This window comes from Giraffa tippelskirchi, chromosome 5, assembly GCF_054371585.1.
Source record: "Giraffa tippelskirchi isolate mGirTip1 chromosome 5, T2T-mGirTip1v1.2.pri, whole genome shotgun sequence".
Classification (NCBI taxonomy): domain Eukaryota; kingdom Metazoa; phylum Chordata; class Mammalia; order Artiodactyla; family Giraffidae; genus Giraffa; species Giraffa tippelskirchi.
This window is the reverse complement of record NC_137279.1, coordinates 647,830-666,738: the sequence shown is the minus strand read 5'-3', so window position 1 is coordinate 666,738 and position 18,909 is coordinate 647,830. Positions and strand designations below refer to the sequence as shown.

Genomic DNA, 18,909 nt, shown 5'->3' with positions numbered 1-18,909 from the left:
CCCAGCTGCTCCGGGAAGGCTCTGCTCCGGGCCGGTTAGCCTCGCTGCTCTCGGGGTGAGGTCATCCTCTCCCTGGGAGGCGAGGCCCGGCGGCGAAACCAGCCGGGCCTGCACCTCGGGGCTGACGTCACCCACCCCGCAGGGCTGCTGCCCGCCAGGCCGCCAGTGGGCTCGAGCAAAGGGCACATTCCTGGCTGCGGTCGCCTCCCTCACCGTCTGGTGGAAAGCCCCGGCCAGCCCCGGGGCCCTGGTGCGGCAGGAAGGGCGGAGGTCCAGGAGAGGGTCCCCGGTGGGTACTGGGGGGAGGAGGATGCGGAGCAGCGACTCTGCACAGCCCCAAGCTGCGGGCCCGCCCACCTCAGCCCTGGCTCGCCCATAGGCACCCTGGGCCCCGCGGGGGCCCCAGCCCGTTTCCCGAATGAGGACGGCCCCTCTTCTGTGACTCTCGGCCCCTACCCTGTGCCGGCTGCTCTCAGGGAGGATCTATTTCATCTCCAGGACAGGCCCAGGTGATGGGCAGCAGCAGGAGCCACACCTGTGGGATCGGAAGGGGGGTGCAGGGAGCCAGGAGTGCCTGCCCAGGACCCCCACCCAGCGTCCCGTACCTTCCACCCTCCGACTTTTCATACCCTTTCCTCGCAAACCCCAGGCCCTGCGGGATCTCAGGGAGGAAGGTCTGTGATGAACTGACTCACACACGCATCCCGTCCAGCCCGGGAGAACAAAGATGAAAATCAGTCAGGAGCAGAGAGGCCAACCTTTTACCCGCTGATCAGAGCTAAAGGTCAGAGGTCACCAATCGGGGATCAAAAGTGATAGCTAATGGCCGTTAATTTCTTTAGGAAGTTTGAGGTGGGAATTCACGTGGGGGACAGTGCGCAGTGGTCGGGGTCGGGGGGCGGAAGGGACGGGTCCCGCGGCGCTCAAGTCCTCACAGGGACAGACGTCAGCAACAAGAGCTGATACTCAGCTGGGCTGATGGGGCGGGGCTGGGGGGAGGTTTGACGTCTAAGTGGACGCGCGGGTGACTGCCTGGCTGTGGCGGGTCAGGCGGACTCCGGGGGGAGCAGCGTCCATTCCACGCCCAGGGCAGTGAGGAGGCTGGGGGCAGACTGCAGAACAATCGGGGGTGACCCGAGGTGGGGGGCCCCAGCTTTCCCTCGGAGGGAGAAGGAAGTGCAGAGGGTCTGAGGGAGGAGCGGTTACTGGGGACAAGCGGGCAGGTCGGGCCACGGAGGTGGTGACAGGGTCAGATGCAGGATGGGTTTTGGACAGAGAGCCCACAGAACCTGCTTCCGGATAGAACAGGAAGCGAGAAGAGGGAGGAATCAAGGCTGGAAGCACCGTCCCGAAGGCAGATGGCGTCCGGTGCAGGGGGGGCGTGCGGGGGGAGGCGAGGAGCCGTTTGGGAGCTCTGGGAGTCGGAGCTGCCGGTGGACAGGCTGTGGGGCGGCCAGACCCTCCGGGCTGGACCTCAGGGCCAGTCAGCGCTCCCATGCCGTCTGACCGGAGAGCCAAGTGAGGTCACAGCGAGGGGCGTGAGGGCAGGGCAGGCCGCCCCCGACTCTGGCTCTGCACCCAGACGGGGAGAAGCCAAGAAGGGGCAGCCGCGGGGCGGCCGGGAGGCCAGCAGGGAGGGTCTCGAGGAGCAAGGTGAGGGCAGGCCTGTCACGGCTTCCCCAGAGCAGAGACAGCGAGGCCTGAGACCAACCACGGCTCGTGGGGGCGGGTGACCAGCACCTGGCAGGTCTAGGGGACCACGGGGACCCTGGGGAATCCTGGAAGGCAATGGGGGCCAGAGACAGCACATGGGTTCTCTTCAGACTCTTTGCGACCCCGTGGACTGCAGCCTGCCAGGCTCCCCTGTCCATGGGATTCTCCAGGCAAGAATTGTGGAGCGGGTAGCTATTCCCTTCTCCAGGGGATCTTCCTGACCCAGGGACTGAACCCTGGTCTCCTGCACTGCAGGTAGATTCTTTACCATCTGAGCCACCAGGGAAGCCCTTCTCTTAAAATGGAAGAAATTAAAGAAGTTAATAGAAGAAATGTATATGCCCTTGGCGCTGAGAAAGTAAAACGGGCGACATCTAGGGTGAGGGAGGGGCCTCCTGGACCAGGAGGGGAGAAGCCAGCAGCTCCGGGTGGACGTTGGGGAGTGGTGGACACCGTGGTCTGAGGGCTGAGAGGGCAGACAGGGAGCACGGTCTTGGAGTGGGCATGAGGAGGGGAGGGGATGAGGGCAGGGACGCACTGATCCTCTAAGAGCCCGAGGGGCTCAACCAGGGAAAGGGAGCCCCCAGGCCACCTGAGATTCACAATCAGGAATTGAAACCAGTTGCTCAATTTCAGTTCATTGACATTTTAGGCTTATAAGTCTTGCTTGGGGCGGGGCGGCTGTCCTGTATATTGTGGAGTCTTAGCATCCCTGCCCTCTGCCCCATTTCCAAGCCATGAGCACTTGGCTGATGAAACGTTGTCTAAGCTCTCCCGCGTTTGAAGACACGCTCCCCTCCTGGTCCTGCTCTCTCCCTGCCTCTCAGATCACCCCGACTCCTCCTCCGTCTGTCCTTTGACCCCCTCCCCTCTGTTTTCTACACGCTCTCCTTCAGCGATGTCTACACCTTAGCTTTAACCGTGGTGTGTGTGCTTGGTGACCCTAAAACCTGTATCTTGGGCCCACACCTCCCTCCTGAGCGTCCCAAGCTGTCAGGTCCAACAAGGCGAGTGGCAGCATCGGTTTCCTTTCTCCTAAAGAACGGCTTCCGCCTCCCCGCGCCTTCACTCAGAACCTTTGGGTCGTCTGGACTCTGGCCCCAGGCCCATCCCTGAGTCCCACAGCGCAGTGGACTCCGGGGCTGTCCTGCCCTGGGCGCCCCCATCCTGATCTCTGCAGCCATCACTCTGCCGGATCCTCCCCCCTTACTGGGAACTGTAGCCGCTGGCTGGTGCTGACCCTGTCTCCAGTTTACCCCGTCAACCTCCCACTACTCCGCCATCAGCAGGGTGCTTCCACTGTTGCAAGCACCTCAACTCCCTCAGCAGCTACTCTCACCCTCAGGGTCCACACCCTTCACAGCCTCACTTCCCACCACCTCTGCCTGCGAGGCTGGGCTCCAGTCCTACCCGAATTCTGACCGTATGCAAGGGACCGACTCATTTCACGTTTGCCCAGGATGCTCTTTCTACCTGGATGCCCCATCTCTGTGCCCAGGCGAGCTCCCCGCGCCTTCCCAAGCCCAGCCACATCTGCTTCCCCGAGCTGTGCTCTGTTCCTGGCTTCAGTGTTACTTTGTAAGAACTTTCAGGCGCTTTCATCGCGCGAGTCATCAGGGGATGTGAACACCTGCTCGCTCATGGCCTCCCGAGGGGAGAGTCCCTGTTGTGGCTGCCTTTGTGTCATCAATGCCTGGCACACAGACTCTTCAGTGAATCACCGTTTTTAATAGAGACGTAGTATTTCAGATTATAAATAGATGAGTCACGCTCTAGTTGACCTATCCCAAATATCAGATGTGCTGTTTGCTTCACGTTTTGGAATCACTGTTTATTTTTCAAAATGAAGGAGACCCTTGTCTGCCTGTCCTCTCCTCTCTCCTTTCCGGCAGCACGTGGGATCTTAGTGCCCCCAGCAGCGATCAAGCTCATGCCCCTGCAGTGGGACACAGAGTCTTAACTTCTGGACCGCCAGGGGAGTCCCTTCTTTTTTATTTGAAGAACAGTACGACTTTTTTTGTAAAAGAAAATTCAGGCAATACAGAAAGGCTTGAAAACAAAGTAAAAATCATGCATGATCCCACCATCGAAAGATGGTCTTTCTCATCAGGCTGATATGTCTTCTAGGCTGTTTTTTATGCACTCGATTAGCTACACATTTAAAAACCAAAACTGAGACATATTGCACATGCTGTTCTATAAGCAGCTTAACAGTGTATCTTGAACATTCCATGTCATTAGATATTCATGTATCATTTTGAATGACTATATACATATGACAATTTATGTCATAAATCCCCTCTCTTTAGATGTTCTAAATGTTATCAAGGTGCTGTGAATCTTCCTGTAGATGTGTTTTTGTACCCATATCTGATTATTTTCTTAAAATACAGTTCTTGACATAGACCATTGCCAAGGGGGAAGGGGTTAGGAGAAACACAGCCTGGGAGTTAGAATTAGTGTATGTTAGATATTACATACAGGCTGGATAAACAACAAGGTTCTGTGTAGCAGAGGGAACTATATTCAATATCCTATTAAGAGAAGATAAACCATAATTAAAAAGAATATTTTTAAAAGATTGTATATATATATATATATATAAATGATTCCGTTACATATATGTATATAACGGAATCATTTTTTGGTACAGCGGAAATTAACACACATTGTAAAGCAACTATACTTCAATAAAAAATATTAAAACTGGAGACAGTCTGCAGTCCTTGAAGTTGAATTGTTGGATTGCACACTCGCGCAGTTTTAATGCTCTTGCCCAGGCGTTCTCCAGGAGGTTGTACAATGTCACCCTTCTAGCAGCAGCAGCCCCAGTCCCCCTGCCACGACCACTACTGGGTATTACCGTGCGTTTCCACTTCAGTCCTGGATGGGGTGGACGGTCTATGTTTCCATTCTCTTTGAGAGAATACCAAGCAGCTTTGAGGCCACCAACTGTCAGATGATCACACGGTAGATGCTTAGTAAGCATTTTATGAATGATGAATGGTGAGTGAAGGCAAGTTCATGAAGGGTACATAGCACCTGGCATACTGGACTTGGGTCAGAGATGCAGGACTCAATTCCTGATTCCAGGGATTCCCTGGTGGTCTGAGGTTAGGACTCCATGCTTTTACTGCTGAGGGCCTGCATTCAACCCCTGACTGGGGAGCTGAGAGACCACAAGCCAAGTGTCCGAAAAACAAACAAAGCAACAGAAACACTTCCAAAAATCTGGTTCCCTGGTTTGTGCAGTCACAGACAAGTCACTGAACTTGATTAAATCACGGTTTACTCAGTTGTGAATTGGAGAGCGTAATTCTTACTTGATGTGATTTTTGTGAAGTTAATGAGATACTGTGCTTTAAAACAATGCGAAGAAAATTGTGGAAGTAATACTTACATATGATAAAATGCTCAAATAGTCCAGCAAGTTGTGCTATAGAAAGTCTCCTCACCCCCCGACTCCCTCTCCCATCCCAGACACAACACAGGTTTACTCTGTGTCCTTCCCGAGAGTCTCTCCCCACCCCACCCCCATAGGATACTAATTACACACATTGTTATCTGTCTGCTTTTTCCACCGAATCTGGTCCACAGCTTCCTCCTTCCTCCTCTGGTGTCGTCTATTTAACCGCTTCTCTATGAGCAGCCATGTAGACATCATGCTTAAGGCACAAGCTCTGGGATCAAACTGCTCAGTATGAGTACGATTCAAACATACCAGCTGGGACACCTTGAGTAACTGGCCTTAGTTCTCTGCTCCTTTGTTTTCTCATCAATAAAATAGGGGTGCTATAGACCCACCTCAAAAGGCGGCTGTGCAGATTCAGAGTCTGCCTGTGTCAAATACTAACAACATCTGGCACATAGTAACCCCTCAATAATGTGACTTACTTTTAAATTTGTTTCCAGTATTTTATGATTTTCAAAAAAATATCCTGCAATGATTATCCTTGTGCCAATCCCCTCCCCCGCAAAGAACCAAGCCCAGGGTACAGGGGTGCCAGTCCTGTGCATGCACATGGATGGAAGGCCTGTTTCCACTCAGGACACAGAAAGCGCCAAAGGGCTCACTCAGGCCCTAAGAACAACAACAGAGATAAACTCCAGAATCAGGAAGCTGAGGTCACAGGACAACCAGGTAACCTGGGGCCCGAGGAAAGACAGACCCCCGAGGGGAGTGGGCCAGGACAGACTCACCTGAGTAGGGGGGCGGGTACAGCCCAGGAGATGAGAGTTTTGTGAATATGTGTAACAATATGTGTAAGGAATTGCTGAAGGCAGAGGGAGGCTCCTGACACAGCAGCCCTGGCGTCACATCTCCTGGACTCGATCCTCGGGCCTCTGCACGGATCAGGAGAAAGACGAGTGGGTGAGAGGCTGGAGGGGGCTCCCACGGGTGGGGGAGGAGCAGGGGGCGGAGAGGGCAGAGGGGAGGGCAGGGGCGGAGCCTGCAGGTGCTGGGGGGCAGGAAGCAGGGGAGCCCAGGGACCCCTGACAGCAGCGGGTCTGTAGGGGGTCAGGCACCTCGTGGCAGGGACACAGTCTGGAGATACCGCTGGTCCTCACGGCTGGGCACACGGCGCGCACGGAGGGCCCCGGGTGGGTGGAGGCCAGGGAGGCCACCCTGAACAGTCGGCCAGCCCAAATGCCAGCAGTGTCCAGCACGGAGGCCCACGCGCGGCACAGGCCTGCCAGGGCCGGAGGTGGGGGTGCCACAGACAGCTTGGGGCCATGGGCTGTGGGCCGTGATCACTGAAAACTTCCTGCCCTGGAGGCCCAGGTCCACGGCGGGGCCTGCCCAGGGGGAGCCGGACCAGGACGTGGGGACATCCTGAACCCAGACCCCCGGCCACCAGGACAGCAGGCCCCAAGATGAAGCCGTCTGCATGGAGCAGAGCCAGACAGAGGTCTTCCGAGGCCGGGGCGCAGAGGGACGGGGAGAAAGGCCAATGCCGGAGGAGCAAGGGGCCGCGGCAACTGACCAACACCGCGGCAACTGACCCGCTGCGATGGCAGCACAGAACTCAGACCGACCTGAACCACTGCCCAGATGGACTCAGCGCCCTGGGCGCCCATGCACACACAGCCTCCTAGAAGCGGCACAGCCATAGCCGGCCATGCTTGCCGTTTATCTCAGTCCCTCCTGTTCTACACAGACGCCCCTTGGACAGCAAAGTGATCCAACAAGTCCATCCCAGAGGAAATCAACCCTGAATATTCACTGGAAGGACTGATGCTGAAATGAAGCGCCAATATTTTGGCCACCTGATGTGAAGAGCCGACTCACTGGAAAAGACTCTGATGCTGGGAAAGATTGAAGACAAAAGGAGAGGCGGGCGACAGAGGTTGAGACAGTCAGATGGCATCAATGGACATGAATCTGAGCAACTCTGGAAGAGTGAAGGACAGGGTAGCCTGGAGTGCTTCAGTCCACGGGGTCGCAAAGAGTCGGACATGACTTAGGAACTGAACAACGACAGCAACACAGATGTAGAGCTTTTCATAAAAAATCATGAGACACTGAAAAAAAAAAAAATCAAAGGACAAACATCTCACTGTCAAGAAGCAAAGTTACCAATACAACCAGGTTCTTGGATAACTCAGGTGTTAAAAGTTCTAGTGGGAAAGTGGGCAAGCAGGAGGAGATGAAGAATCTGAGCAGACACGATGAACACTGCGGGTGCCTCAGAGGGATGCTGGAGACGCGAGTGGCTTCACGGGATCCTGCGAAGACTGAGTACCTGAGGGGGAGGAGAGAAGGGATGAAAGGACTCCAGAGCTTGCTGTGAATCTCTGCGCAAAGTCCCAGCCTCTCAGAGCTGAAGACTCCTTGCTAAATTGAAAGGACTGACTCTTGCCTCTGGGTGATTGACATGAAGACAGGCTGTGGGGACGGCGGTCCAGTGGTCAAGACCCACGCTTCCAATGGAAGGGACACAGGTTCGATACCCGGTTGGGGAACTAAGATCCCACATGCCATGCGGTCAAAAATTAAAAAAATTTTTTTTAAGAAGAAAGACTGTGTAGGCAGCAGGTGTAAATAACAGCCTTTGGAGATGTCTCATCTGTTGACACCTGAAGTTTTTTTTTTTCCCAAAATGGGAAATAGTTCAGTTCTTTCTTTAAATAATTTTTATATATTTGTGTATTTTTGGCTGTGCTGAGTCATATATACAATTTAATTTTTTTTCAGAAAATAGTTGTCTTCCATGATGCCGCCCAGAGATAACCGCTAACATTTTACAGAAGTGTATCATTCTACACACAGTGGATGCAAACCCACTTTCTTCCCACTTAACAGTACTTCGTGGGCAGCTGCATGTGTCAGCAAATCTGCGGGCTGCCTGTGGTGTGAACCGGTGTCACTGCTGCGGAGAGCTTCACCGGCACCGCCCCTTCAGGTGGCACCTAGCTTGGTGCCAGTCCTGTGTGATTATACCGCAGCCGTAAGGAGAGTCCTGCTGTGTGTGTCTTTGTGCATCTACCCAATCATTTTCTTCGGAAAAGTTCTCAGATGTGAAATTGCTTTTCCAGGCCTTTAGACAGCTTGTCAAATTTTTCTTCAGAAAGTGTCTCCTAATTCATGCCTAGACCAGTGGCTGCTGGCAGGCTCGAGTTCCTTCACAGCCTCTCCAGCCCAGACCTCAGGGGGTGTTCTTTTCCTTCTCTGATAGTGAGAGGCAGTGATCTCTTAGCCTTAAGCTGCTTGCCCGTCAGACGGTACCACGGAGGACAGTACCTGTTCTGTCTGCAGCCCCCAAACCCCAGCATTTGCGCGGACCTCCCCTCTTGGCTAGAAGTCAGCCAGGGCGCCAAGCCTGTGATGCAAAGACTCTTGAACCCGGTGTGCTGGGCAAACCCATGGGTCAGGCCGAGGAGGATGGGTCAGGAGATGCTGGGACTCTCGCACGGGCTGGGCACAGGTCACTGGGGCTGGCAGGTGTGGAGTGGGCAGGTGAGGCTGAGTCATCCAGGACTCTGGGTGTGGTTTCCTGGATCAGCTCCAGAGTTGACACGAAGGTTCCAGTAACGGGTGGCTGAGCTGGGCTAATTGCTGCTGGTGCTGCCCCAGCCCTACCCTGCACGTAGCAGGAGCGGGGGAGGGGAGAGGGGGAGGGGGAGAGAAGAGGAGGAGGGGAGAGGAGGGAGGGGGAGGGGAGGAGGAGGGGGAGGGGAGAGGGGGAGCAGGGAGGACAAGGAGGAGGGGAGGAGATGGAGGAGGGGAGAGGAGGGGGAGGGGAGAGGGAGGGGAGGGGAGGGGAGGAGATGGAGGAGGGGAGAGGAGGGAGGGGAGGGGAGGAGATGGAGGAGGGGAGAGGGGGAGGGGAGAGGAGGGAGGGGAGAGGAGGGAGGGGAGGGGAGGAGATGGAGGAGGGGAGAGAAGGGAGGGGAGGGGAGGAGGGGAGAGGAGGGGGAGGGGAGAGGGAGGGGAGGGGAGAGGGAGGGGAGGGGAGGGGAGGAGATGGAGGAGGGGAGAGGAGGGAGGGGAGGGGAGGAGATGGAGGAGGGGAGAGGAGGGAGGGGAGGGGAGGAGATGGAGGAGGGGAGAGGGGGAGGGGAGAGGGGGAGGGGAGAGGGGGAGGGGAGAGGAGGGAGGGGAGGGGAGGGAGGGGAGGGGAGGAGATGGAGGAGGGGAGAGAAGGGAGGGGAGGGGAGGAGGGGGAAGGGGAGAGGAGGGAGGGAGGGGAGGAGGGGGGGAGAGGAGGGAGGGAGGGGAGGGAGGGAGGGGAGGGGGAGGGGAGGGAGGAGGAGATGGGGAGATGGGGGAGGGGCATCAGGACAGGAATGAGGAGGCTCCCCAGGGGGCCTCAAAGACTGACACTCACTCTTGGTCCTCCTGCAGGATCCCAGGAAGCGTCCCCAAGCCCACTCTGCACCTGGCCGTGGGGCTGAGGAAAGGGGCAGGGGGCCAGGGTGGTGCGCTCCCCTGCCTGGGAGGGCCGGGGTCCCCCTCGCAGTGAGGCCTGCGGGAAGCTGACGGGGGTCTGTGCTTGGGGATCCCTGGGGCTCTGCGGTCCTGGGGGGCCCAGAGCTGCACCAGCATCCCCACACACCCTGTGTCCTTGAGCAAGTCGCCATCCTCCTCTGAGCCTCAGTGACCGCATCTACAAAATGGGCGTGTTCACCTGGATCCAGGGCCCTGTCCACAGTCACTGGTGGTGGGTTATGAGGCAGGACCCCCCTAGGGCACTGTTCTTCCTGAAGAGATGTCAGTTTGGGTAAGAGTTGTCAGTTTGGGGAAGAGTCGGGCTTCCCTGGTGGCTCAGACGGTCAAGAATCTGCCTGCAATGCAGGAGATCCAGGTTCAATCTGTGGGTTGGGAAGATCCCCTGGAGAAGGAAATGGCAACCCACTCCAGTATTCTGGCCTGAAGAATCTCATGGTCAGAGGAGCCCAGTGGGCGGCAGTCCACGGGTCGCAAAGAGTTGGACACGACTGAGCCACTGACACTTTGGGGCGAGTCTGTGAAGAGCTTGTACGGATAAATCGCGGGGGGTGCTGGACCGGGACAAGGCAGCTGGGTAGGGGGCCCTTGGGCACCAGCTCAGAGGCCACCATATTCCGGGGTGCATGAGGGCCTGCATACGTCATGCACCAGCTGGGCTGGAAAAGGTCTTGAGGTGAGAAGTTCGGATGCTCCCATTAAGTCCCAGGTGGCCGGTCCCAGGACCTCACGGTGGAGGCGGCTGTCTGTAGCCCACCTCCGGGGAGGCCCCGTCACCGGTTGACTGATTGACAGCCTCGACGAGCCATCGTCTTGCAGGTAGAGGGGTGCGGAGGAGCTACTTGTCGGGGAGCAGTAGGTGGGGGTGGGCACAGCTGTGTCCCCTCAGGGCCAGGCGCCAGCCTGGGGGGACTGACGGAGGCTGCGGGCCGGGCTCTGCCTCCCCAGACGGTGGTCGCGTGGGCAGTTGGCACAGCGTGGCCAGATCTTCTGGTTCTTAGGAGAAGCCCCCACCCCGTTACTCTGGAAATGGCTCTGATTTTAAGGACTTGGCAACGTGTTGCTGTCGTGCGGTGCAGACGCACCTGGAGGGGAGCACGGGGTGGCGGGGGCGGGGCCGCGCAGGAGGGTCCCCGCGGGGGGTCCCCGCGCCAGTGAGCGCTCTGCTCTGCTGGTGCCACTTGGGAGTCGCTAATCGTTGTTTTGTTTTGAATAATTCTTAACTTGGGTCTTCATTTTGCACTGGGCTCGACCTGGGTGCGAGGAGACCTGAGCCCACCTAGCGGGAGGAGGGGAGGTAGAGGCCGTCAAACATGGGGGGAGGGGAGCTGGTGAGTAAGGGCCTGGGCTGGGGGCGGGGCAGGCCGAGGCTGTGACCTGTGTGTGAGTGGTGCGGCTGTGAGCTGGAGTGTGTGTGTGTGCGCGCGTGCGCGCACACACAGGGGAGGTGGCGGCGGGCAGGGAGAGGCACGGGCCAGCCTGACAAATATTTATCGAGCCCTGCTCTGCCAGGCCTGGGGAGGCCTGAGATGAGTAAGCCTGGCCTTGCCTGGAGGCCCCACAGCCCCTGAGGGCAAGAGGGCGTAAACAGCGAAAGGAATTAAGGCAGATGGGCAGCCCCCGGGGAGGTAGCTGGGGAGGGGAGACGGGAGCGAGGCCGGCCCTCCCCCGAAGACACATCCCGAGGGGCTCCCTCCCCCGCCAGCAGCCTCCCACCCCTCGGGGGCAGGGAAGGGGTGGCCACGCCCTGGGGCGTGGGTGAGCGCAGCGCCCCTGAGGCAGGCTCCAGCGAGGATCACACCCCTGCGGAGGGAGCGAGGCCCCGCCCCAGTCCCCCCAAGGACCAGCAAGAGCCCCGGCTCACTGCGGGGTCACCGTCTGTCTCTGCCTCTGACCTTGGGTCAGCGTCCAGCCCGGCAGGGCCCGGCCTCCCAGTCCCCTCTGAAGGCTGTGCGGCGGCTGGGAGGAGATAGAGGAGGAGGAAAGCGCCCCATAAACTGCAAACGGCAGGACAAAGGTCAGCGCAATGTGGGCTCAGCTGCCTCCGGCCCTTTGGCACAGGATGAAGGGCGGGCCGGCGCTCCCACCCAGCAGACCCTCACCTGTGCCTCCCAGGGCGGGGGTCCTGGGTGCCCGGTGCCCACTCTCAGAAGGGACGCAGACAGCCAGGTAGCCCCTCCGGGGGCGTGAGGACCCCGATAACTTGGTTGGAGAGGTGAGCACAGTGCCTGGCACAGCCATTTTCAAGAAATGAGGTGATTGTTGGGCCTGGACCCCAGCGGACAGAGCAGACACGGAAGCAGGGGCAGCTGGAGGCTATACCCCCTCCCTCTCTTGCCAGGGACCACCTTCAGAAGGAACACCTCTACCCAAAGGACTCCAGGGGATGCTAGCTTCTCCCATGGCTCCATCCGCTCCCCACGACTTCCCCACCCTCCTCTCCCAGGTCCTGTCCTCCAGGGTGAGTGAGCCCTCCTCAGTACATGTGCACACGAATGTACACACATGCACACACATGTACATACACACACGTATATGCATGCACACACGTCTGATCCCTCTGATCCCTTCCTTACCCACATTCCCTTAGTGAATAATCTGATATTTCTAAGACAACTAAAGAGCATTTCAGACCCACAAAGTGGCCTTTCTAAAGTGCTGACGGGAAATTGCTGGCCCCACGGGGAAACTTCAGGAGGACGCCCAGGATGGCCCCTCAGAACCCAGATGCATCGTCCTGTGCACACAGAGTTGCACCTTCTGGAATCCGCTGCCCAGCCCCGACCAGAGAAGCCGCTGGGAGCCAGCGTCTCAGCCCACGCCCTTGGCCGAGTCCCTGGGGCCGCCAAGCCGTCTCCCTCTTGGGTGGGGGTCACGCGGGCAGGGCCCCCCCGAGTCTGTCTCACATGCTCTTCTCGCTGTGTTTTTCCCTCCATGAGCTCATAACTGATTCCACGTCTGACAACGAAAGCTCGGATTTATCTGACGGTTACTCAGCCTGCTGTCGACTCGGCTGGAATGCACAACATCTACTCCTTGAGGCTGGACATGCACCCCCGACTCCTCAGCGGACACGGTGCACGCTGGCCCAACCTGGGAAGCGGGCAGCAGAAGCCTGGTTCAGCCCAGGTCACCCGGCCGGTGCCTTGTCTGCAGGATGGCCTCACCCACCCCCAGCCCCAGCTGGCAGGCCTGCGCCCTCGAGCCTCAGCGCTGGGACGGGGAGCCCACCCCAGGGCCTGCCCTGCCTTCACCTCCGACCAGCAGAGCCCTGCCCTGGTCCCCTTTCCCAACCCTGCTGCCTGCATCCAGACCAGAGCTGCAGAGTTTAGTGCACAGGTCGCTAAGACAAAGGTTAGAAAAAGTCCAGAAGGCACTTTATTGGAGTGCCCCCCCTCACACGGGGAGGGAGCCCAGAGCCCCGTCCCTCATCGGCCCAGCAGAGGGCCTCGAACAGTCAGTGTGGGACCAGTGCCCAGTGTGGGAGGCGTGGGGAGGGAACATCTTAGAAAAAATAGATCTCTATGTACATGTCCGTATTTATAGCACATAAATTAGGGAGTGCGCTGACCCCCGCCCGCGGAGTCCAAGCATTGAGCAGGGAGGACGAAGCCAGTCCAGAGAGAGAGGGCCCCCTCTCAAGGCCGGGGCCCGCGGCCTCCTCAGCCCATCCAGCCTCTGCAGGAGGCAGGTGTCCCCAGCTGGGGTCCAGTCAGGTCCGACGCGGCCCAGACAGAAGGAGCTGCACGCGCAGCGACGGCCAGTGCACAGTGACCTCAAACTCCAGGCTTGTAATTCCAAAAGGAGGGCAGCCCACAGAGGCCACCGGCCCCAGAGGCCAGGACGACGCTGACGGGACCCAGAGCCTCAGCTGCTCTCCACGGGGTGCGCGCCCGCATGGCCGGGCGGTCCTCCCAGGGGCTGCACTTCACGTCGAGCATGGTCGCAGGGTTGGTCCGACCCTCAGTTCCTGTGTCCCACCACCTCCTCCTCCTTCCAGCCACTGGAGTTCCTTCCAAACTTGTAGACAAGTCGCCGGCCGTCCACCCGCTCGAGGATCTCCCGCTTGTAGTAGTACCTGAGGGGGACGGGTGGTCAGAGGTGCCAGGCAGGGGCCGACCTGCCCAGAGTCCTCAGGTGTCCTGCCCACTGAGCTCTGGCCCAGCGGAAATGGGCCTGAACCACGTCCTACACAGGAGGAGCCTTCGCTCCCTCACCCGGCTCTGTGGGGAGCACCTGACCCTCCCCGGGACTCTGCATGGAGCAGTGTGGTCTGGGGGCTGGAGGAAACCTTAGCGATGGTCTGGGAGGAAACTGAGGTCCAGAGACAGGCAGCTTAATTCCTTCAATGGTGTGGGCCATGGCTAATGCCCTTTTCACCACCAAGTGCCTTTCATGGGACAAGCCTTGCAGATGATACAGAGAAATGCTCATCAGATCAAGTTTAGTATGTGTTGCAGGCCAGTCAGCTGCATCCCAGGCCATCGCTCATCTGCATGAGGGGCGGGCCCTGCGGTTCCTCACCACAGGGGCCTCACACCGGCCTGAGGGGTGGCACCCTGATGGTGCCCACGGCGACCACCTCATGGCTCACACCGGCCTGAGGGTGACACCCTGACGGCACCCACGGCACCCTGACGGCACCCACGGTACCCTGACAGCGCCCACGGCGCCCACCTCATGGCTCACACTGGCCTGAAGGTGGCACCCTGATGGCGCCTGCGGCACCCACCTCATGGCTCACACCGGCCTGAGGGTGGCACCCTGACGGCGCCCACGGCGCCCACCTCATGGCTTACACCAGCCTGAGGGGCGGGACCCTGACGGCGCCCGTGGCGCCCACCTCATGGCCCTGCTGTACCCACGGCGCCCTGACAGCACCCTGACGGCGCCCACCTCATGGCCCTGCTCAGCTTCTCGTAGGTCATGCTGCTGTTCTTCTTCTTCTGGCCCCACAGCTGCGCCACAGCCTCTGAGCGCAGGAACTTGAAGACACCCTCTTGCCGGTTCTCCCACTTCATGAGGCCCTCGTTGAGCTCCGGGTGGATGAGGATGTCACGGATGAATTCCCACAGGTGGGTGCCTCTGGGGGCTACAAGGCCAAGCTCCATCAGTCAGCGGCCCAGGCACCTGTGGCTCCCCCAGCCTGCCCCAACACTGTCTACTGATGGCTGCCTCCCAGCCTGGCCCAGCACTGTCTACTGATGGCTGCCTCCCAGCCTGGCCCAGCACTGTCTACTGATGGCTGTCTCCCAGCCTGGCCCAGCACTGTCTACTGATGGCTGTCTCCCCACCTGCCCCAACACTGTCTACTGATGGCTGCCTCCCCGCCTGGCCCAGCACTGTCTACTGATGGCTGTCTCCCCACCTGCCCCAACACTGTCTACTGATGGCTGCCTCCCCGCCTGGCCCAACAATGTCTACTGATGGCTGCCTCCCCACCTGCCCCAACACTTGTCTACTGATGGCTGCCTCCCTGCCTGGCCCAGCACTGTCTACTGATGGCTGCCTCCCAGCCTGGCCCAGCACTGTCTACTGATGGCTGTCTCCCCACCTGCCCCAACACTGTCTCCTGATGGCTGCCTCTCTCCTTGCCTACACCACTGGATAGCCAGGAGAGCTCCAGCAGGACCACATGTGACACGGCACAGAGGTTTAACCTGCTCAAATACTGATCAGCGTCTAGCTGGGATATGAGAGCCATTGAGACACAGTGGTACCACCTTAAGGAGCTCACAGTTTGGAGGAGTCATGGTAAAAAAGCAAATACACCAGTGGGTGGTGAGAGCCCAGCAGGAAGGGGAAGGAGCCAGCCCCCGCCTGGGGGGCGAGGGACGGCTTCTTGAAAGAATAACCCCAGAAGCAAACAGGCCCCCTTCGTGTGGAGGGGAAGAGCTGTGGGACCCTCCTGGTAGCTCCAGGGCCGGGAGCCCACCCACGGCCTGAGGCCAGCATGTGGAAGGGCCACACCTGCAGAGCCCTCAGGGGCGGGGCCTCCAGCGGCCAAGCCTCAGTCCGTGCCTGAGCCTGCCCGGACCGCCAGCACTGGGTCCCTCGGGCAGGAGCGCTGAGTCCAGCCCGAGGCTTTCCTCCTGTAGCCGTAGCTGCCCCCACACAGGACCCCCTAGCCAGGCCCCACCACTAGGCTGTGACCCACTCGCACCCCGGCCCCGTGCTCCAGAGCACGTGGAGGGCCCCGATCAGGAGGAGAAAGGGCCAGCCCGCCTCACCTCGCCCCCAGCCCAGGGCCCCGCGATGTGGCCCCCCACCCTTGGGCGCCCGCTGACCGTGCTTGCTCTTCTTGCCTTCCAGACACTCCCGGGACTCTTTACTCAGCTTTCGGGGCCGGCCCCTCTTCCGCTTCCCATGCTTAAGATCCCCCTTCTTGTAGTCAGGAAAGCCGTCTGTGGGGGGAGGCGGAAGGTCAGGAGAGGGAAGGCCAGGGGCTGGAGGGGCAGCCTCCCTCCAGGACTCCCTAGAGGACAGCAGGGGAGGGGGCACCCACGGGGACCAGGAGGCTCCCTCTGTTTACCCCCAGAAAAGAGCTTGCTGTCCGGGGCGTCCAAATCCACGTCACTTCCACCGGAGTCCGAGGCGTGGGGGCTCTGAGACGCGCCGGTCCCTGAGGGGCAGGTCAGAGTGAGCCCCTGACACCCTGAGCGCTGCCTACCCAGGGCCTGTCCTCAGAGAGCCTGGGCGTTGGTGGCCAGTGGAAACCAGCGCTCAGGGCATCCGGGAGGGCAGCCACGGGCAGACGCCCGGGGGAGGGCTCACCTGCGGTGGAGACGTCGGAGCTGCCTGGGGAGGGTGCCCCTGCGCCGAAGCTGCCTGGGTAGGGGGGGCTGGGCTGCCTGCAGTCCTCAAGCATCTCCTGGGCAAAGGGGCTTCCCTGGTCTGGGGGGCAGAGGTGAGCGGTCAGAGGGGGCCCTGGCTCTCCCAGCTGGGGGCGGTCAGGCTGGGGAAGGATGGAGGAGGGGCTCTCACCAAAGGGGCCTTGCTCCCCGAGGGGCTCCTGGAGGGCCAGGCTGTCCTTCTCCAGAAGCTCCATGATCCAGCTGAGCTCGTCGGGGAAGCTGGAAGCTGAGGAGAAGAGGGTCAGAGCCCAGAGGCTCGCCTGCCCTCCCCTCCCTGGGGCTCTCTCTCTGGCCACACCCGCCCTGCCCGGGGGCCAGGCCCCAGACCAGCCTCCCTGATGGGGTGGGGGGCACTCACTGAGGTCCCACAGCTGTGAGTAGAGCTGGTCCCCCAGGGGCCCGAACAGCAGGCGCAGCTCCTCGGGTGTGCAGCGGCACAGGGCCGCCCCGTCCAGCTCGCAGCGGGAGAGGTCGATGGTGCTGGGGTCGTACTTGTGCTTCTCCGCCTGGTAGCTGACCCAGTCCAGGACCTGGGCCTTGGACCACAGCTGGGGCTGCTCCCCCAGCCAGCTGGCCTTCTCTGCAAGGGGCCGGCGCAGTCAAGGGTCAGCCCCCTCTGGCGCCCGCCGGGGATTCCCGGGGTCCCCCCCTCCCGACCAGGACGGGGCCAGGTGATGGTGCTCACAGCACCCCAGACAGCACCCCCCAGACACGTACCCCCGAGCCCCAACACCCCAGCCTGCCCCCTGCCCAATCCTTTCCCGTCCCAGGCTCTCAGATGGATGCCCCCTCGCCCCAAATGCCCAGCCCCTCCTGAGACCCACCTGTGCCCTCCAGGGGCATCTGCGGGCTGCCCAGGGCCAGCACCAGGTCATCGGCCCCAAAGGTGGGCACAGAGGGCACAGAAGCAAGACTGGGATCGTCCGAGCTGTACATGGTGCTGAAGTAGTTGCTAAAGACGTTGCTGATCTCACAGGTCGCAGCCATGGGGCTCCCTGGGAGGAGGGGGAGGCTGGTGAGGCCGGCACCCTGCCTCACCTGCAGGCGATCCTGCTCCCACCAGGCCTGGGGCAGTTAGAGCCCCAAGGGCGGGAAGGTCAGCCTGTCTTGGGACAAGCTCTCCTCCAGAGGGGCTCCAAGGTCTCAGAGAGGGGTGTGAGTGTGTGGTGAGTGGGGCACAAGGCCGGGCTCCCTGCTCTCCCCACCTGGGCCCGCGGAGGGGACCGGCCGTCATGGCCACTCCGTCCTTCCCTTGCCGTCAGGACACAGCCCGGCCTGCCCGCTTGCGCAGGTTCAGAACTGAGCTCCACCGGCCCCTCCCCGATCCCCAGGCCAGGCGGGGGTCCTACCGTGGCAGCTGAGGGTGCGGCAGGCAGGCTAGGGGCGGCCGGCGGAGGAAATCCAGGGGAAGGGGCCCCGCCAGGCAGCCAGGTAGCTAAGGCTCCGGCTGCGCTCCCAGCACACTCAGTAGGGGCGTTGGAGCTCCGCCCGCACCTGGGTCTTTATAGGCGCCCGCGGTAACCTGAGCTGGCGGCTCATTGGCCGAGGGGATTTCCTGGCCTTTAGACGGGGCTCCTGGCCCAGGTGATTTGCATACTTTGTGCCACTTGGCCGGGATCCAGGCCGGCGGTGCTGGGAAGTCAGGCCTGGCTGGTTTAATGATTGTCAGGTCCGTCACCCGCACCCTCTGGGGCTGGGCACAGGGCAGCGGCCTGGGCGGGCGGCCGCTGGGTGGGCATGTGCCCTCTCTGCTCAGGAAATTCCTCAGGGGGGTCAGGCTGGGGCTGGGCAGAGGGGAGGGGAGGGGACGGGGGTCAGGGCTGGGTCAGGAAGGCTACCTGCAGGTCTGAGGACTAGGGGTGGCGGGCAGGCAGGGGGCAGAGGTCTGGAGAAGACTCCGGATGCGGGGCAACACTCAGGGCTGCTGGACAGGCAGCAGCAGGGCCCCAGCCACAGGCCCACCACCGGCAGGAGGCCAGGGGCACGGTCTCGGCACCCTCTGCCAGACGCCACCTGAGCCTTGGGGTTGCTGCAGCCATGTCTGGGGGCCCTAGCTCTGTCAGAAGGACCCCCCTACCTCCCTGCCCCCGACAGAGCCGCCTCTGGGGCCACCGAGCTAGGGGGCCAGACTCCTGCAGCCGTGTTTAACCCCTCTAATTGGCCTAACCAGCACAGGCCTGCTGCCCTCTAGCGTCGGAGGCCCGGTCCCTGGGCCCAGCTCGGTGCTCTTCGGGGAGCAGGCCCTCTGCACAGCCCTATCTGACCCTCAGCAGGGCCCTCAGGGTGGCAGCTCACGGCTCACAGACTCGCCCGGGCCATGCGGGCGGGTGAAGAGGGGCTGAGGTTTAAATCCCCCAGCTGGTGTGCCCCGCAGACGGCCTCGCCCTCCCCGTG

The 18,909-nt window shown here is 60.5% G+C and overlaps 1 protein-coding gene across 1 annotated transcript; it reads right to left on the bottom strand.

Annotated features, from left to right (window-relative positions):
- Positions 1-13,016: 13,016 nt before the first annotated feature.
- Positions 13,017-17,990, bottom strand: ELF3 (E74 like ETS transcription factor 3). Its single transcript, XM_081487307.1, has 9 exons — positions 17,865-17,990; positions 17,340-17,510; positions 16,874-17,095; positions 16,646-16,741; positions 16,436-16,555; positions 16,194-16,283; positions 15,949-16,065; positions 14,558-14,753; positions 13,017-13,739 (listed from the first exon to the last, which is right to left on the bottom strand). Exons 2-9 carry the CDS (start codon positions 17,500-17,502, stop codon positions 13,625-13,627), a joined length of 1,119 nt encoding a protein of 372 aa, XP_081343433.1. The 5' UTR covers positions 17,503-17,510; positions 17,865-17,990; the 3' UTR covers positions 13,017-13,624.
- Positions 17,991-18,909: the final 919 nt, after the last annotated feature.

Coding starts and splice junctions, on each gene's coding strand:
- ELF3 (XM_081487307.1), bottom strand. CDS start 17,502: ATGGCTGCGACCTGTGAGATCAGCAACGTCTTTAGCAACTACTTCAGC. Junction 17,096..17,339: donor GATGCCCCTGGAGGGCACAG/GTGGGTCTCAGG, acceptor GGCCCCTTGCAG/AGAAGGCCAGCTGGCTGGGG. Junction 16,556..16,645: donor CGGGGAGCAAGGCCCCTTTG/GTGAGAGCCCCT, acceptor TCTGCCCCCCAG/ACCAGGGAAGCCCCTTTGCC.